Below are 19841 nucleotides of genomic sequence, written 5' to 3'. Positions count from 1 at the left end.
CCATTTTTTTTCAACAATTATTTTCAAATCCTATACATAATCGAATCTCAAGAAAACAATTTTTTCATTAATATTTGAACGTCAAACATTAATAGAAAAATAGCTTTTTTGTGATTCGATTATGTATTGGATTCTAAAATTAACGATGAAAGTGAAATTGCGATTATATATAATCGAGTCCGACCTGTATATCCTGCTTCATATTAGAGTGCCAATGAAAATGACCATCTTGAATTTTTAAACGGAACTTTCTTAAAAATGTTAATTCTTTCGAAAAGCTACCCTGTGAAAAATATCAGCTCAATCGGACTTCATTTATTTGTGTCGCACAGCCGTCAAAATTTGAGTTTTTTGTAAATCGAAAAAAAAGGTTTTTTGAAAATGTGTTTTTGAATTAAATGAAATAGAAATGTAAAATGCATTTAGAATGATAAACCATGTTACAAACAAATTTGGAACCGATGCGATTGAATTTACATGAACTCTTTCTTATTAGAATTATTGATTCCTTATACGGCTTTTCGCTTTGCGGCTGATTTTCGTGGAACGTATCTAGGCCGTACAGCGAGGTATGGGTGTATGCAAAGTTGCTTAAATGGCCAATGTCTTTACACTCACAACGTATCACTGCAGATGACGTTGCCAACTCCTAAAACAATTTGGCATGCAATTTGTCAAAAGTATCGCGACTTTTAAATTTGCGCGGGTTACGTATATTTTATTTTAGGTTTTGAGTTAGAGGCGTCACAAAACATATGAATTTACATGGATACAGGTATCGGCAGACAATTCGCTCCATACGTAAACCAATGTATGTATAGTGGGTATGCTGAACTGCATCCGTTTATCTTCGATGCTTGATGAGAGAGTGTCATCCCATAATAATTCGTAATTTCATATTTCCAATTTCCTACATTTCATTCATTGACTAAAATTTTGTAGGTATCATAATTTTTGAGTTGGTATTTTTGGTAAAAAAAAAATTAGAGGAAAAACTCTGGCCCTTTCCAAAAAGTAATCTAATTCCTTTTTTGGAGATTTCAAGTATGCAGAGTTGTTTAAATGACCAATTCGTCTATTTGATCAGACCTAGTATCTTGTAGATTCGGCAAGACGGTATCGGCGATCAACCCACCTATTCCGGCAGGACACACATCATTTTCCGATCAAAATCTACGATAACCCAATCCGGCCATCGAACTTGTACCGTGTCGGACCAAGAACAATCTGCAGTCGCGTTTAGAACGGAATCTGGGAAAGGAGAATAAACCATGAACCGATGCAACTCTACAACCTGGAACCTGGTATGGAAAAGGTCGCCAGATCGGACGAGAATATGAGCTTGATGCTGATGAGAATTGAACTTGATGAGAATTAGAAAAAGAGCGATATTGAAGTGTTATGTACAGTACAAATTGGTCTCGGTCGAACCGAGTTTATTGGTAAGGGATAACTCAAGGATATTGGATAAGATCTATGTTACCCAACACAAAGTGACAGAGTTCTTCAGGACAACGGGATTATGGGAAACTCAACGACTCAACGTAGTATTAGTTGCACTACCTGCTGGAAATTTCGGCTCAATGTTACGCGTGTGACAATTTGGAATGGAAGAATATACATCGACAAAAATACGGCCTGAATTCACGACAACTGTCTAGAATTTGAACTTAATTTCTAGTACAAAACAATGACCGATAAATAATGATAGCGTGGCTGCGAAAGAACAACCGGAGGAAAGAGCTCAATGCACTAAGTCAGAGCTTGCAACAGAATCATGCAACCAGCGAGGTACGCCACATAAAACGGGCGCTAGATCCAATAATAATTACATAAAGGAAAAAAGTTAACATTTAACCAGACCTGTAGCAACTATGTACGAAAAACCCTTTGTTTGTGTTTCACTTGTGGAAATAAAAACCTCTGAACCACTGTTTCGGGTTTGGTAATAGCTGTCAGTGAGAGAACAACATGCGAAAGTGAAGTGACTGCATTTTTGGAGATCAAATGGACTCACTTTTTTGTTGCTATTCTCTTTTCCTGCCGCTGGTTGTTCCACCACGAGCTTTCGTTCGATTTCCTGCAACCATTAATCCTCTAATCGCTCGGCAAACATTCACAAACACTTTGCCACACCAGCTACAACCAAAATCAACCAAATACTTTTCTTTATATTTTTTTACCTTGCCGCCACACACTGCTTTTGATTGGGGGGCTGGCTTATGATCCACTTTCAATTCACACCAACAAAAAGTTGCTTTTTTCTGTTTTTTTTCCAGGCTACCTATAGCCGCTTGTTTCTACCGAAACCAACAACTTTTGCGACACGAAAATAAATGGGAAAAGAAAAAAAACAGCTGATTGAATAATCACTCATCGAAAACTGCACTAAGCGAAACCAAAAGACACTTCAGCTGGACCCGATGGATTCAAAATATTTGTACCACATTGCGTGCCACTGGATTTTTTTCTTCTCCTGGAAGTACTCTTCAACTAAATCTAACACTGCACATTCCCTTGAACGGTGTCAACGCTTCGCAATATGTGTGAGGCTCAACCCGACGTTTATTGGGGATATGGTTCACAAGCCCGCGGTTGGAAAATCTCCGTGGAATTCGCGATCTGCTAAAGGTCGCCGCTGTAATTGGGCTTATGCATCCAAACAATAGAGAGGTCGATTCCTAACATACATTTGTACACAAACACACACGCACCCACAGCATTGCTGGAGCATTCTCACGGTGTTCCGATCTCAGAGCGCTTTAGTAAACTGTTGTATTCTATATGATAATTAAAATTCTCAGATAGCTTTATTTACTTATGGAAAACTCATGGAAGGGTTTGCTACTTATCGAAAGTTAAAAAAAACAATTTTTGCTAATATTTTCCTACGAATCTGTTTGAGTCTCATTTTTGAGGGCATTATACTATATTTAAGAACGAATATAATGTTCTTGCTAAAAAAAGCTAACTGTTTACATGAAATGAAAGGTTTCGTGCTTTGAAATTTGTAATCTTAAACTAGACTTAATCAAATCATAATAGAATCTACCTCAGAGCAAAACCCGTCCAGATCAGGTAAGTTTTCTCACATCTAATTTCTTATTGGAACCACGTAGAGCTCGATGCAATGAAATTGCACAATATGCTTCTTGAAACAAAACAATTGGCTGGAGGGGAATGCATCATAATAAATAGAGCTTTTGGTGACCAAGACAGAAGAAAAAACTTCATGATTTGCTCTACTATTAGAACACCGCAGATTATGCTTCATTTCATCTAGTTTTTTTCGCACTCACACAATTACAGCTGCGCCACTATTTTTCTAGTCTGTAGCCCCTGTTTGTCAGCTCGATACCCACGAACAAAATGCTGGAAACTGCATATTCCACTAATCTCCTGGACATCAGTTTCCTATCGGTTTCTTAATTTGCAAACACACACGAACTACCGAAAACTTTCTTTTGTTGTGCCTCCACTCTTTCCTTTCGCAAAATTCACCTCTATTACTGACAGTCCAAATAGCATCTAATAATTACACACTTGACAGTTTTCCTCGGGAAAATCACTTGTCAAAATTTCTTCCGCACTCTACGCGTTTCACCGAATACAGGAAACACACACAGAACGTGGGAACGTGGGAGAACTATGTGTGGCCAGCTGAAGCTGCTCCAACAGCCTTATGTTTAGGTGGGGGAAGAAAAGTTACGACTTTTCTCAATGGCAACCTGAAATCCGATGTCGCAAAAGGTGAGCTGTGGATAGTGAGCGCAGGAGGGGACAACGACCACCGAACTACGGAGACGTATCCGACAGCGAGTTACAACTTGGAACTCTCGCTACTCTACGGGGTACAGATATGGTATCCAGTAAAAACTCCAACTTTTCGACCAAAAAGTCCAATGCGATGATCGGTCGGTGTGCGGAGCAGGCCTGTCAATGTGGATGTGCGCGTGTGTGTCTGTTCCACAGCAGCTTCCATACTACTTTATCTCTAGATATGGGGGAGCCATTTTTGTTTATAGTAGCCGATATCGCGACTGTGTAAAATCTCAGCACAACCAAAAATTTGTTATTGTGAAAAAAGACAAATATGTAAATGATAGTAAGAAAATCAGCATTGTGTAGCTTGTGCTTGACAAATCGAATGTTTTCATCAGCTTTTCTACATTAACTTTAAAAGATGAAATAAGTTTGTAATTATTTCGAATATCCAATACATTCAATCATCAGCAAGTCTTCCATAGTTTATTACATGCCTATCTTTTCGTACCTCAATGATATGACTTCGTTCATAAAAATCGCGGATTCATTCATTCAAAAGTATGTAATTGACAAAAACCGTGCCCATTCGCGTAACCCAATTGAGACACTCTGGCTCGTTTTGTTTGGGTGAGTCGACATTTGTTTGCTTTCCCATTAATGAATATACTTTTTGTGTACGTAGTTCCCATACCGCGCAGATGTGTTTGTGCAATATTTTGTGTTTCCAGAAGAAAGCAAACCAGAAGGGGAAACTGATGACAATTCATTTTGACGGCTCAATTTTTGTTATCCGATGCTCATTTGAATGAGGCTCGTTCCTAATTTCAGCAATCAAGCGCAGGTCATAGGAAATCCTACAAGACCGTCCACATACTACGTGGAAAGAAGTACAATTTTAGACGCTACACACCCCTTTCAAGTCTGTTGCTCACGTTACATTCCACAATAAAAAAAATCAAGAAATGAATTGAATTGAGCCCAAATTACATTTTAAGTTTATTTATTTTATGTTTGATTAGATTTTTATATTAGTAAAGCATTAAGAAATGTAAGAAAACAAAAGTTCAGCGAACTAATTTAAGTTAAGGTGACCGTACACTGTTTGCCCGGAGGTCAAATATTTGATATTTTTTGACAGATAAGGTTTGATTTGATATTTGTACAAACACTATTTTGTTTGCCACTCTTCAATTTTCAACAGTAGTAAACAATATCAAACACCGAACATGGAAAAAATCAACTGAAATATTCAAGGTAACCTAACCATATGCCGACAGGTTCGAAGAACGGACTGAAAAAATATTTTAGGCATCCAATAATTGAATATTTGCTTGTCGTGTTTTGTGTAGAATGTATTTGATCAGTACACGTTGGACAAATTTTATCTGTCAAAAAGAGTCAAATATTTGGCTTCGGTCAAACAGTGTATGAGCACCCTTAGAATGGCTTCTTTCAAGGAATAGTTTTAAGTATATATCGAAATATCAACTTTTCATAATTAACCATAATCAATGAATACTTTGTTTTTCTTTTGTTATACCTCTTTGCTCATCCTTTTCATATCTTTTATAACGTTATACTTCTTTGGCAGAACCAGTGCGCGATGTGCTAACAGTCGCCATGGTGACCAGCGATTCACGGCAACATCCCAGCCCCCGTAACACAGCGTATCCGATGCTGTTTTATCTAGGCACTTCACGTTCCAGATCGCCAGCTTAGAAACAGGCCCCTTTATTTCGCGCGACGAATGAGGTGAGATGGCTCAAGTCACTGTATTCCCGTAGGCGAATGGAGTGACTATAGTTTGTCACTAGATGAGATTTGAAGTCGTGTCCTCATTCGTTGTCAACTCGGGTATCAAAAAGTTGAAAAGTAATGTAGCTTCCACAATGAAGCGAGGAACTTTGCTATCTCACGTCACTCGCCGCGTAGAATAAGGGGGAGGTTTTTTCAGCAATCCTGTTGTTCTATCTGAAGCTTGTCCCATTCGACCATCTGTGGCTGTACGAATCTTGATTATTCGTTCTCGTTTCCAATTTTTTTTCCTCCATATTCCCTCCCTGCAATTACAACTAAACCCATTGTTTCCATCCCATTGGATATTCAAAAACATTAAGATGTTCCAACGTTATGAAATATAGTGTATCTCATTACATCACATCATGTGTACAAAACCTCTCCCGCCGAACTAACCATTGGGCATGTTTTCAACCAATGTTAAAATTTGTACCTCGCTTCGCGCAAATATACCTGCTGCTTTAATCTTTTCAAAACCTTCCAGAATGTTTGTTGTCTGATTTCCGTAGTTTTTGATTTGGATTTCGATCTGCAGGACAAGCTGATCACAATCCAGAAACAGAATCCCCAATTAAATGAACCGTGTCAATTACAACAAGTTCGATCTTTACAATAAATCTAATTCACGATCCGCCTTTTTTGTAGTTTGATAGCATTGCCGGTTCCGAGAGTCGCATTGATAAGGAATAATTGTCAACATTTTCATCTTCGCTGTTCAAGTTACAAAAATTCAGCCCACTTTTGGATCGTTTACAGTGGATTAATCCGCAGATTACCATTCAGAAAAGTTTACTAACGGGAAACAAATTTAAAAAAAACAGTTCGTCTAATAGCGAATTCATTTTTGTTCAGTTTCAAGCCCAGTGCTAAACTAACTGCTGTCAAAACGTTTTTTTATTCACTCAACTTCAACCTAGTTTCGCGCTAGGTTCAACCCGAAAGCAGTTGTGTTTGCACTGAGATGTTCCACGGGTTCGACCTCGGGTTCACCAATACAACTATACTGAACTTCAAGTTCTGACTGTATAACGCACACCAACAAACCGCCGCATTCGTAGGTCGTGATTCGTCAGTTTGGAACTAACTCAGTTTTAAAAATGAATTCGCTGTAAGCAAAGATGATACACTCTCACAGTGGGCGAAAGGCGAAAGGTGATGGCAGCGATACTACCCTAAGAGCCCCCACAGACTGCAGACTGACTTGTCGGTCGATAGTAGAGATGGGCAAATCAGCTCATTATGGTGAGCGGCTCAGAGCCGTTCAGCGCATACAAGTGAGCTGCTCATTTGGAACAGCTCTTCAGCTCAGTTGAATTTTGCAGTTGTCCACACAATTGCATATGAAACGTAATCACCATGGGACATTGCATAGTGTGCATTTTTTTTAATAGACGGAAAGCAAAAAATAAACGAATTTAATTCGTAATTGTGTGGAGCCGATCTGGCGTGGAGGTAACATCCATACTTCTCACGCTCAAGATCACGAGTTCAATTCTCACTCCCGACATTCTTCCAAAATGGAAGGTAAAAGTGACGAACCAGCCAGAAGCGTTGAAAGTCACTATAATACAGAAAAAAAAAAAAAAAATAAATTCGTAATTGTACAAAAACTAAAACTGATATGAATTCTAATAATATAATATACAACAAATGCTTAGGATATGCTGAACTTAAACAACAGAAAAACCAGCAGTAGCCAAATAGAATGCCTCCAGGAATATTGGCCGAGACAACGTTTTTTGAAAAAAAAACCATCGAGATTTTTTTTTGCATCCGAGGATATAAAAATAAATCCACTAAAAATCCACTATACTGGTCCAAAAGGACCAGTATCAATCATCAACATTTATGCCGGGTGGTTTTCTGAATTGTTTTGATTCAGCACGCGGAAATAAATGTATGTGTTTCCACAGTAATGTTTAAATAACAATGTAATATATTAAATTTATTTACAAGCATATAATAATGTGTTTTATTTTGTTTGGCCGTATAAGAAAAAATTAATGAAGTAACGAACGATTGAATATCTTCAAAACAAAAACCTTTTTTCCTATCTGGCATCTCTGCTAAAGTACGAAGAGGGATACACGAAAACAAACTGACGTCATGCCATGAAGCGCGGGAGACGAAAAATCCTTTCGCGTCTCGCAATTCACACTGTCTGCAGCTTTTGCGCTCCACAGCTATGCAGCTCAACAGCTCAACAGCTCAACAGCTCTTCAGCTCAACAGCTCAACAGCTCATCAGCTCAACAGCTCATCAGCTCAGCAGCTCATCAGCTCAACAGCTCAATAGCTCATCAGCTCAACAGCTCAACAGCCCATCAGCTCAGTAGCTCATCAGCTCAACAGCTCATCAGCTCCAGCTCCGTAATGAGCTGATGAGCTGCGTTTTTTTGATTGCGAGCCGATCCGAATCCGCTCACTATGATGAAGCGATTCGAATGAACAGCTCATGAGCGGATGGCACATCTCTAGTCGATAGTTCGGTCGGCTTCTTAATCAGTACGGAGAGCTATGCATGTGCGCACATTACACCGATTCAGTTGGGTCGGTTTTTGCAAGGAAAGTGAAGTGGAAGGTAAAACATAATGTCAGAATTGCCGTTCGGATGTATCCCGTAAGTTTGAACTTATTTACATAGATGGTATCCAAACAACACTAAACATTGACTAAAGTTTCGCCGGCACGGTTGATTGCCGTTATGAACCAGCACAAAAAACAAAGCTGCAAATTATGCGCCAGTGGCGGTACCATGATCAAAGCATTCCCTGAATCACATTAGCCGAGCCAGCTGGCGGAAGCATATGCATAAAGGTTACTAGGTTACTATTTTCAACGACAACTGTTTATTTATTATACTGCTTCAAATACCTTCGACGAAATCAAATGTAACCATACCAACGTAAGTAAAAATATAAACAAATCCAAACTTTTCGTCTTGCCATTCCTCATACGTCTTTTCTAAATAGTGTAAATTACGAGCCACCTGTTAACTCCACCATCTTGGGTTTTTGTATCAGTAGGCCGATCCGACCAAACTGTCGGCTGAAAAAAACTCTGTAGTGTGCGGGGGCTTCCGATTATCCTTCTTTCTTCCTAAATTTTCCCAACTTCCGAAATTCTAAATAAATTAACGTAACATGTAAAGTTAGCACCTACCTATGCGCAGGGTTTTACCGTGCGTTGCTGACTGGCTGTTTGCGATGCTGTGTGCACTGATGAAGGCTAAATACAGATGAAGCCCGATTTACCATCGGTATGCCACCGTTTCTTTCAGTAGCTACCACATAGGATATTGCGGTTGGGTCACAAATCAGAAAGTACAGCGTGTAATGGCGGACGCTGAGGGACACTGCGACTTCGTCGAGTGCCGGTCGGATGATCCTTATTGTCTCACATCCGTTTTGTATCGGTTGGAAAGTATCCTATCGTGTTCCGAAAGAGCTCGTTGAATTGGGGAACATTCGTGTCCCACTTATGCCGCCTGTTGAACAGGCTTTCTGTTCAACGGTAAAGGAAAATTATAATTTGGGGAAAGGGGATGAGAGAAGTGGATTTACCTGCTATCCTTTCGAAAACTTCGATATTTTAGTCAACTAATGATAGAAAAAAACTATATAAATTAAACTTTCTTTTGAACTAACCGTTTCTATCTTCTATAGAAATGACATTTCTATCAAGTACCTTTTGTACTTTCGCGCACTTCTAAAAAAAGTTGATGGGTCTGAGCCTAGGGGCACGGACGGGATCTTAAATTTAAATTGAGTTTTTCATTGTTCAAAATCTGTATTTTTTCTCTTTTGATACATCAAATGGATGCCCTGGAAAAACCATTTTCTGTTAGTACTTGTATTCTTTGAACGGGTTAGATGACATAACGTGGTAGAATTCGGTACCGCATTCTGTTCAAAAATGTACACAAAAATACAATTAAAGTCATTACTACCCTTTTCTTCCGGTTTTTCAATCATGCAGAAGAAGACAAAGAGTCATCATGTATCATTTTTAAACACAAGTCTAAATATAGTTAAGACCTACATAAATGTAAGCCTGAGTAAAATCAAAAATATATATTATAGATAAAAACAGCATTATCTCCTTCGTTACCACGTTGTCCGGAAAATTATTTGTAATAACTTTATACCCCTGTAAGGGTGGGTTTAGACCAGTGATATATTCATGTGAAGAAATATGATGAGATTTATAGAAATCGCATCAACCGTTTACACTAGCGTAAACTTCTATAATGAATATATTCATATTTTCGGTGAGTTTATTCACCTAAAGTATAACTGCATCCAACTTTAGTGATTTCTCACCAGTGAGAAATTCACAAGCGTTTACATATGCTGAATTTATTCAAGTTATATATACCTCGAATAAGTGTATCATATTTATTCTCACCCGTTTACACCTATTTTCACGTGAATAAATCCATCTATAGCTATAGATCTCCCTAATGTAAACCCGCCATAAGATCGCGACTATTCAAGCTATCACAATCTGATTTACGTGGGTATACCCTTACGATCTTCTTAATCAGCAGCCATTTAAGTTCATTTATTGCATTTTTACATAACCAAACAACATACTCGATAATTTGATCTAACAAGGAACATCGACTGGCAAAAATTTGCAACGGCGGTAACAATCGGTGTCGAATCAATAGATATACTTCCACCATTGGAAGAATATCGATTCTTTGTCGATTTGATGTATAAAAGCTCACTGGAAGCACAAAAAAGAAAAGTTCCAAGTGCTCCGTTTAAAAGAAAACCAGCCACTTCTGGCTGGGACGATGAATGCACAAAATTGTATTTGAAAAAATCTGATGCTTTCAAAGCTTTTCGTAGACATGGAACATCCACACACTTCGAGGAATATTCAAAGCTTGAAATACAGCTGAAACAATTAATTAAAGCAAAAAAACGCGGTTACTGGCGCAATTTCATTGAAGGTCTTTCTCGTGAAACCTCAATACGTACCTTGTGGAGGGTAGCTCGCAACATGCGTAACCGCTCATCTACCAACGAGAGTGAAGAATACTCCAACCGATGGATATTCGATTTCGCGAAAAAGGTCTGTCCAGACTCAGTTCCAGCCTAACATACTCTTCGAGAAACGTCTCCGAGCAGTGGACCTCTGGACGGACCATTCTCAATGCTGGAATTTTCTATGGCTCTTCTTTCATCGAACAACTCTTCACCCGGAAGCGATATGATTAAATTCGTTCTTCTAAAAAATCTTCCCGATATCGCGAAAAGACGCTTGCTAGACTTATTCAATACCCTACTAGAAAACAACATTGTTCCACCCGAATGGAGACAGGTCAAAGTAATAGCAATTCAAAAGCCTGGCAAACCAGCGTCTGACCATAACTCATACCGTCCGATTGCTATGCTCTCGTGCATTAGAAAATTGTTGGAGAAAATTACCCTTCGAAGACTCGATCAATGGATCGAGACAAATAATTTGCTATCAAGTACACAATTTGGGTTTCGCAAGAGCAAAGGAACAAACGATTGTCTAGCGTTGCTTTCTACAGATATTCAACTGGCCTTTGCGCACAAGGAGCAATTGGCTTCAGTATTCTTGGATATTAAGGGAGCTTTTGATTCGGTTACCATAGAAATTCTGTCAGACAATCTGAACAGATGTGGACTTCCTGGAATTTTGAATAACTTTTTGTACAATTTGTTGTCAGAAAAGCGAATGAACTTCACCCTTGGACAACTGACAACTTCCAGAAATAGTTATATGGGTCTACCCCAAGGCTCATGTCTGAGCCCCCTTCTTTATAATTTTTATGTGAAAGATATTGACAGTTGTTTGGCAGAAAAATGCACGCTTAGACAGCTTGCAGATGATGGTGTGGTTTCCGTCAGAGGTCTCCATGCCGAAAATTTGCAAAGACCATTGAAAAATTCCTTAGATAACTTGTCTTCTTGGGCAAGGAACTTAGGGATCGAATTCTCGCCGCAGAAAACCGAACTGGTAGTGTTTACTCGAAAGCGGTTCCCAGCCCAATTGCAACTTAAGCTTTTGGGCAGAAGCATTACCCAATCATTGACTTTCAAGTACCTTGGTGTCTGGTTTGATTCAAAATTTACTTGGAATACCCACATTACGTATTTGAAGCAAAAATGTCAAAAGAGGGTCAACTTCCTCCGCTCGATTTGCGGCACGTGGTGGGGAGCTAATCCGGGAGATCTCATAACACTTTATAAAACAACTATTCTATCCATTCTGGAGTATGGCTCTTTCTGCTTTCTCTCAGCAGCTAAAAGTCACCTTCTAAAACTGGAACGAATTCAATATCATTGTCTGCGTATAGCTCTTGGCTGTATGCACTCAACGCATAACATGAGTCTCGAGGTTCTGGCAGGAGTAACTCCTCTACAGAACCGATTCTGGGAACTTTCTCTCAGAATACTGGTGAAATGCGGAGTCACGAACACACTTTTGATTGAAAACTTTGAAAAAATTCTTCATCTAAATATACAATCTCGGTTTATGAGAATTTACCACCACTATATTTCGTCAGATATTTGTCTTCCATCGTTTACTCCAGACCGTGCTCACTTCACCATCAGCAGTTCCTCAATTGAATACGATCTGTCGATGAAACAAGCAATACTTGGAATCTCAGATCAGCTTCGATCAACTTACATTCCCCGTATTTTTAACCGAAAGTACTCAAAAGTCAATTGCATGAAAAGATACTTCACTGATGGGTCTCGCCTCAATGGATCCACTGGCTTCGGTGTTTTCAATGAAAATTCGAGCGCCTTCCGTAAACTGCAGGAACCTTGTTCCGTTTATGTTGCTGAGCTGGCAGCAATCGACTTCGCATTGGGGATGATCTCCAACAAGCCTGCAGACCATTACTTCATTTTCTCGGATAGTCTCAGTTCGCTTGAGGCTCTCCAGTCGATGAGAACTAGTAGGCACCCATCTTATTTCCTCACAAAAGTGAGGCTGCAGATGAGTGCACTGATCGAAAGATCTTATAAGATAACCTTTGTATGGGTCCCCTCTCATTGCTCAATTCCTGGCAATGAGAAGGCGGACACTCTAGCAAAGGTGGGTGCCCAGGAAGGCGAATTGTTTGATAGACAGATTTCATACGATGAATTTTTCCAATTACTGCGTCAGAGTTCCCTCTTGAGTTGGCAAACCGATTGGAACACTGGAAGTCTTGGGCGGTGGTTATATTCAATTATTCCAAATGTTTCTTCGAGAGCGTGGTTCAAAGGTTTGGACGTAAGTCGTGACTTCATTCGTGTAATGAGTAGACTTATGTCCAACCACTACTCGCTAGATGTGCACCTCCACAGAATAAATCTTGTTCAAAACAATGTCTGTCGGTGTGGAAACGGTTACGATGACATCGATCACGCAGTTTGGCAATGTACGGATAATTACGCAGCTAGAGAGTACCTTTTGAATGCCCTTGAGGTCCAAGGAAGACAACCCTATGTTCCTGTTAGAGTAAAGTGACCAGATGCTCAGAGGTCTAACGCGGGACACAAACAACAAAACGTTATGTGAACATAAACCATAGTTTAGCGAGTCTAAACTGATCAGTATTATTTCTTTCTGAGTATCGGCACTCAGTTGTGATTTTTCGTTAGTTTAGATTTTGTTTACGCCCGAAAATCACTCACTAAATCAGAGCATTTACGCCTGGCAAGCACGATTCAAATTCTACAATTTTCTTCAAATTACCGAATGGAATGCTCGAAAATTTCAATTCATTTTTCATCGATTTTAGTGTTAACGTATGCATTCAAAAAAAATGGACTAATTTCGGATGGCGATGAAAGATAATTTATAAGAACAAATTTTCTTTAAATCTTACGTTTATTAAGTCTACAACAAAAATGATTCAAAGATGTTGATTCGCAGCAGCAGCACTGTCAAGCAACTTAATTTTTCCATACTGCAAGCTCCATCCCACAGCGGAGGACTTGGACATCCTGAGGCACTTTGTGTCCGCCAGATATAGCCGATCTGGTATTTACAATATCATCTATTTACCGCTCCTTAACCCGGGAGATCGAAGCAAACGGTGGAGAAAAATCTGGCCAAAATGGACATTTTTATGTGGAAACGTCAGACGAGACCGGACGGATCTGAGCAGCAGGCAAACACCCAGAAGGAGTAGCTTGAGGTGCTGGTGAAAAACTTGTTTCCGGCGAAAGAAGTGAAAAACTTCTTTTCGTACTCGTAATGAAAGACGAGACGTACTTGATGCTAGAATTCAACGAATGAGAACCGGGTACTTTATGTTCCCCAGGTAAGCGATGTCGTCGAATATATCATTCACATCAAGTTCTCAAAGAAGGTTCTCTGACAAACGTGAAGTGAATGTCCAAAATAAATATATAGAAATATATAGTACGAAGTGCTTGCCGGAGTAGGGAAGGTGATGTGGTCTTTATGCCGAACCTGGGATCAGCCCATTATGCCAAAAGAGCCGATCAGGATGGATTGGCTGGAGATAAACATTGTCGTGAAGACCACCAACCTTCCCAACATTCCCCAGCTGCACCCGATAGAATACTTTTGGGCGAATGGCCAAAATAGAGAGACAGACGACCACCAAAGCCACAAAAAGGTAAAATAACACGCCGATATACATATATTCATCGGCCATGGTTCAGGTTCCGGCCAACTTCCGTAAGACCGCCAAGCGCTTCATTTACGATACTTCATCAAACAACTCTGCCTCTTCCTGTCGAGTGTACACTATTTCTTCCGACTTATTTCAAACGTTAACGTTGTAAACGTTGAGGTTATTCCATTTAAGAAAATCAGAATGATCAAATTGTGATATTGAAACATAATGATAACGCGGGACATTTTCGTTTCTTTTGCCAAATGCGGGACGTTTCGCGGGACATTTTGTTGAAATGCGGGACTGTCCCGCGTAACGCGGGACGTCTGGTCAGTTTATGTTAGAGACGTGTTGGGAACTCGCGACATCTGCTATATGCAGTTGATCTATATGTTTGTGAAACGGTCTAGTATAACAATTTAATGCTTTTGTGTTTTTTTTCTTTTTCGTTATTAGTTTGTTTGTCTTGTCCCCTCATCTCACCGTCGCCCACCCTAGACAGCTAGTCGAACACCAGATGCTATCCCTGGTCATTATGCACAATGCTACAGTGCGTGCGGCAACCCTCGGTTGAGACAATGATACCTCATATCCATATCCCTAACCTGACCCGTCCCACAAAAATTGTTGCCCCTCTAACCTCGAGTAAACCGCGAGTAATCGGTCGAAACCTACTAAACATAGATTTAAGATGAAATTTTTGTATAAACAAAACTTGAGTTAGCGGCTCCGCAATGCTTATGCGATTGAGCCTTACAAGTAACAGATTACTTCCTTCGGAGCGGAAGTAAAAGAAGTTGGCCCGGCTCATGAGTTGTTGAGTCTGATAGGTAGGAACAGGTGGAGTCGCCTCCCTGATGTCGGTGATTGGCACTAAAGTGGCGGAAATAGGCCGACGAAAAATAAGCGAAGATAAAAAAAAAAAAAAAAAAAGTAACAGATTGGAAAAAAAAAACATACTCGATATTATGACATCATGGATCACAATTACACAAATTGTTAGTAGTGAGTACACGATAAAAACATGAATTGAGCACAAATTGATTGGACAACATAAAAAATAATATAAAACTAATGCCTATTATCGGTGAATGGAGAATAATTAATTTCACGCATCAACTCACATTATGAGCTAACGCCCGAATTTAGGCAAAAAGATTGCTCGTTGCGTTGGGAGGAAGCGAGTGGATAGTGCAATCGAAAAAAAAACATACTCAATTAAATCGTCAAATTGTTCACTTTTTTACAATATTCACTGTTCATATTTGAAGCAAAAAAAATCTGGATAAATTTTCTGTCTAATGATATATAACACAACATATGTGTCGCAATAACCATTTTGAGTAATATGCGTTTGAAAACTCTTAATAAATCGTTACATTTTTCGTAGAGTGACCCCCCTATATAGAAATCAAAGACATAGTCCTATGTCAAAACACGTTCCACTCTCCGACCGCTCCGCAAACGAAATGGCCGAAAGTTCCTGAAGATAGTAGGCCGAGGTCTTAGTATGCCAAATGCCGACTTATTTCCGCCCGAAAGTTTCTTGCAGACTAGTTCGCCGTGAAACTGTACGACGTTCCCTTATCGATAATGGATACCTGAGGAAAACTGGACCTCTAATAGATGTCGTTGTTGTTGGTTTTTTAAATTTTCTGCAATAATTCTTTTTTTTATAACTTGACAACAGAAAAACGTTACAAAGTGCATGATACCACATGATCAACACGATGTTCGCGAAGTTTTCTTACATTTGGTTCCCGTAGATGTTTCATCTCCACCAGAGCTATGTCATGTTCAGAACTCGACAGGTGTCTGACGTCTGAATCTTCTAATGGTTGAAGGTTCGCACACGAAAACTTAACGAAGTAATCAGAGCTCTTCAAAGTCATATTCCACTGAGGATCGTCAGGGGACTGTGGAGCCATTGGCCTTCGCATTCAATTGGAAATGAGTTTTTGCTTCTACCAGCAGTTTCTCATTCAACATAAATCAACAATCAATCGGGCGGTTTCGTTGCTATCTGCTCTACGTCCATATTCGTTTCATTTTTAACCGTCAAATGAACTTCACGGCATATTGAAATGAAACCCTCTCAGACTGAAATTCGTTTCTCTCTCATTCGCAAAATGTGGATAAGTTCACGGTTGATAAACAATGAAACCATCCATTAATGGTGTAACTACTTTTATGCATCAAAAATCATGTTTTCGTTTCACTTTATATGGCCGTTGAAATATCGGGGCCCTGGCAACCCTATCCCAACCAATGGAAATTGAGCGTAGGCAGCATAAAACAGGGCTCACGCTTAGGGGGCTCACGTATTGTTTAATGTTTGGAGTCATGTATGTTAATATTTGATTACGTTGGATAGTTTCCTTTGGCAAGCGATGTTTGGATACCCATCCGGAAGCTTTCTTGGCGATTTGTAATTAAATGCACCACTGCTGGAGAATCGCGGGGAGCATTTCATTTTTAATTTTAGGTTATGATTTCTATGCCCTTGATTTCCTATGCTGGCTACAAAAAGGCGGCCATCTTAGCAATCCATTGGTTAAAATAAGAATGTGTACGCGGGCACCGAGGTACATGTCGGGGTGGAGTTGTAGTGATGGAGTAAAGTCAGGTTGAATGGATAGGCATGGATATTCATTCGTCACACCATTCAAATCAACCATTTGTTTCAACTAGAAATGAATTGACGAGCGTTAAGAGCGAGGATAACTGATGAACGAGTCGTGTTTGGGGCGAATGTGTCCGTTGTGACTCAGTCGCAATAGAGAGTAGAACGTTTATGGAAGAAGTCCTACTTGATTTTTATGTTTCATTTTCGAAAATGTTAAACTCAGTTGTTAGGCTACAAACAATTTAAGTCATTCATGAAAAATCGAGGGATATAAATGCTATAAAAGTGTAACATGTATATATTTATCGTGAATCTACGAAAGTTACAAAATCTCTAATGTTCTACACAGTCTACAAGTGAAATCTACAAAAATGTATACATGTATTATGAAATCTGCTTTAGGATGATAATTCTTTTATAACTTGTCCAGCTATCACTAGGCGTTGAATTTCTGAGGTACCTTCGTATATTTCGGTAATTCTGGCGTCCCTGTAGTGTCTTTCCGCCGGCATATCGGAAACATAACCCATTCCGCCTAGTATCTGAATGCACTGATGAGCGCAAAATGTTGCTGCCTCGGACGCAGCTAGTTTTGCCTGAGCAGCTTCTTTGGTATAAGGTTTTTTGTTATCTTTCATCCAAGCCGCACGCCATGTTAACAGGCGGGCCGAGTCCAAGCTGACCGCCATATCGGCAATCTTCGATTGGATGGCTTGTAATTTCGATATCGGCTTCCCAAACGCGATGCGTTTATTTGCATAGTCAACAGCGCATTCTAAAGAAGCTTGAGCTATCCCAAGTGCCTGACTAGCGATCCCAATACGACCAGCATCGAGCGTTTGCATAGCAATTTTAAAGCCGAATCCCGTTTCCCCCAACAGATTCTCCTTTGGGATTTCGCAATCTTCGAAAATTAGCTGAGCAGTTGATGATCCACGAATACCGAGCTTATCTTCTTTTTTGCCTAACGTGAAGCCTTTGGTATCCTTTGGAACAATGAATGCCGAGATACCCTTATGTTTGAGGTTTTTGTCGGTTGTCGCGAATACCACTGCACTACCAGCTTCGTACGCATTTGTGATCCAACTTTTGGTGCCATTCAATATCCAACGGTCTCCTCTCAATGTTGCTGTGGTGGAAGCCGCTCCTGCGTCTGAACCATTTCCAGGTTCAGATAGCGCGAAGCAGCCAACTGTTTTACCGTCGGTGTACCCAGCTACATATTTCTGCTTCTGCTGTTCATTACCATACCGCTCAATTGGTCCCAAATAGAGTGAGTTGTTCACCGACATAATGACCCCTGCTGAGGCACAACCTCGCGAGATTTCCTCCATTGCAATCGAGTATGCTAGGTAATCCAAACCGGTGCCACCAAACCGCTCTTCTACTGAAACAGCCATTAAACCGAGTTCGCCCATCTTTTGTATTTGTTCAGCCGGATATAGGTGTTCACGGTCCACTTTGGCGGCGATTGGGATCAGCTCGTTATCAGAAAAATCTCGGCATGTTTTCTGCAGCATTTGATGCGTCTCAGACAATGCGGATAAACTGGCAATTGATCGGCTTTTGCACAGTCGTGCTCCTGAAGGCAAGGTACAAAGGTTATTGTGTGGACATTGAACTTGATAATGCTTACCTGTTTGCAAGCATTTTCCGAGTGATAACATTTCTATTGCGGTAAAAAAATATAATCACAAGATTATTATAACTATAATTATTAATAAATGACTAAAAAATACAAGTAAATTAGATGCAAAAGAGCACTTAAAAATTAAAAAAAAACCAGCCCAAGTCTGATCTGTTTGAATGGTTTCTCATTCAATGCGCCATAGCATTGGTACAAAAATATACAACTGATAAGCCTGACAGAGGCGTAAAGTGAGAAGTGAGTAACGAATGAGAATGGATGATAACGATAAGTGAAACGTTTTTACGGCTCCCGTTCACCAAAGCATTTTGCATGTTGAATCATACACTAGAGAAAAAAATCGTCATCAAAGGATCGAATTTATTGGTTGATTGGGTACTTTCGTATTAGCGTTACCGGAATTCAAATATTATTTGTATTGTTGTTGCCTTGTTGTATGCAGTGTTTTGTCATTTTTTAGTGCTGCGAAAATGCGTATTTGGGATTTGGTGTATTTAAGTATTAACGCTACCGTAGCGCAATTTTCATTATGTTTTTTTTTCGTCATGAAATTTATTCTGAGAGCAACGTAATGCGGACGTAGTTCCCATCAATTGAGGATAAGGAACAGAGGCGGCGCTAAGCCGCCGAGGTGACGCAATCCGAGTCGGCCGCCGACCCGCCGTCGGAGGCGGCAGCCTTTTGCAAACAAACCTGTGTTCCATCGATTGCCCGGTTAGTTTGAAATATAGGGGACGATCCTTTAGTTAGGTCCGACCGAGCGTCGGACGGCATACGTTTGCACGGTTAAGTATCGCTTTGAACTATATCATTTATATTTCAATGTTCGGCTCCGGTGACGCTAATACGAAAGTACCGTTAACTGTTACGTAGAAGCCGAAAGCTACAGCGACGACGAAAAGGTGGCTAGCGGAACCTCAACTTCTCAATCCGAGACGTCGTATACAAGTTGAGCATTTCGCACACAACAGTGCCGCGACACAAGAAACGCGCCGGTTTGTCATCCTACAGAAAGTTGAAAACTCCGAATCGCCACAACACACAGAACTAGAGGCTCCATACATACAAATCAAATGTGAAATTTTGTGGTATGGGTGCGTTCGTAATTCTTCGAATCGATTGACGTTTACTCGCAACCAAGTAACTCACAACATCTAAATCCGGCTTAAAGCCGCGATTACCGCTTACTCGGCCAGTATTCGAATTATCTCAATACTCTCACAAAAATCTATTTATAATAAGATAAAACCATTCTCAAAATAAAACTGTTCTAAATTCCTTGTAGAAAACATGACACACTATTAAATAGGATTTTTATTCAATTAGCAATATTCGCACCTCGGTATAACCTCATTAGCTACGATATCGCCTCTGCGCAAAGCT

The 19841-nt window shown here is 39.9% G+C and overlaps 2 protein-coding genes and 1 pseudogene across 9 annotated transcripts in view; all 3 read right to left on the bottom strand.

Annotated features, from left to right (window-relative positions):
* Positions 1 to 3960, bottom strand: part of LOC129776155 (signal peptide peptidase-like 3) — an 89026-nt gene extending 85066 nt beyond the window's left edge. The window contains exons 1-2 of one of the 8 annotated variants that reach the window (XM_055781612.1): positions 3300 to 3960; positions 2018 to 2316 (exon numbers count right to left, since the gene is read on the bottom strand). The gene's annotated coding sequence lies outside the window, so the exon portion shown is untranslated. Of the gene's footprint in view, positions 1 to 2017; positions 2317 to 2444; positions 2650 to 3299 lie in introns of those variants that run through there. The other 7 variants (XM_055781610.1, XM_055781614.1, XM_055781616.1 and 4 more) reach the window with 7 other exon arrangements.
* A 13119-nt stretch (positions 3961 to 17079) lies between these two features.
* LOC129776158 (short-chain specific acyl-CoA dehydrogenase, mitochondrial-like) lies at positions 17080 to 18652 on the bottom strand. The gene is made up of 2 exons (XM_055781621.1): positions 18447 to 18652; positions 17080 to 18392 (listed from the first exon to the last, which is right to left on the bottom strand). The coding sequence occupies exons 1-2, from the start codon at positions 18475 to 18477 to the stop codon at positions 17209 to 17211; spliced, it is 1215 nt and encodes a 404-aa protein (XP_055637596.1). The 5' UTR covers positions 18478 to 18652; the 3' UTR covers positions 17080 to 17208.
* Positions 18653 to 19709: 1057 nt separating this feature from the next.
* Positions 19710 to 19841, bottom strand: LOC129780825 (U4 spliceosomal RNA; annotated as a pseudogene).

The sequence above is a fragment of the Toxorhynchites rutilus genome, chromosome 3 (assembly GCF_029784135.1).
Source record: "Toxorhynchites rutilus septentrionalis strain SRP chromosome 3, ASM2978413v1, whole genome shotgun sequence".
Taxonomy (NCBI): domain Eukaryota; kingdom Metazoa; phylum Arthropoda; class Insecta; order Diptera; family Culicidae; genus Toxorhynchites; species Toxorhynchites rutilus.
Note: the sequence above shows the minus strand (reverse complement) of the source record. Positions and strands in the feature narration are given on the sequence as shown.

Excerpts from the sequence above, each read along its gene's own strand:
- LOC129776158 (XM_055781621.1), bottom strand. The coding sequence starts at position 18,477 with ATGTTATCACTCGGAAAATGCTTGCAAACAG. Across the intron at positions 18,393-18,446 it reads CGGAAAATGCTTGCAAACAG|GAGCACGACTGTGCAAAAGC; the intron begins GTAAGCATTATC and ends CCTTGCCTTCAG.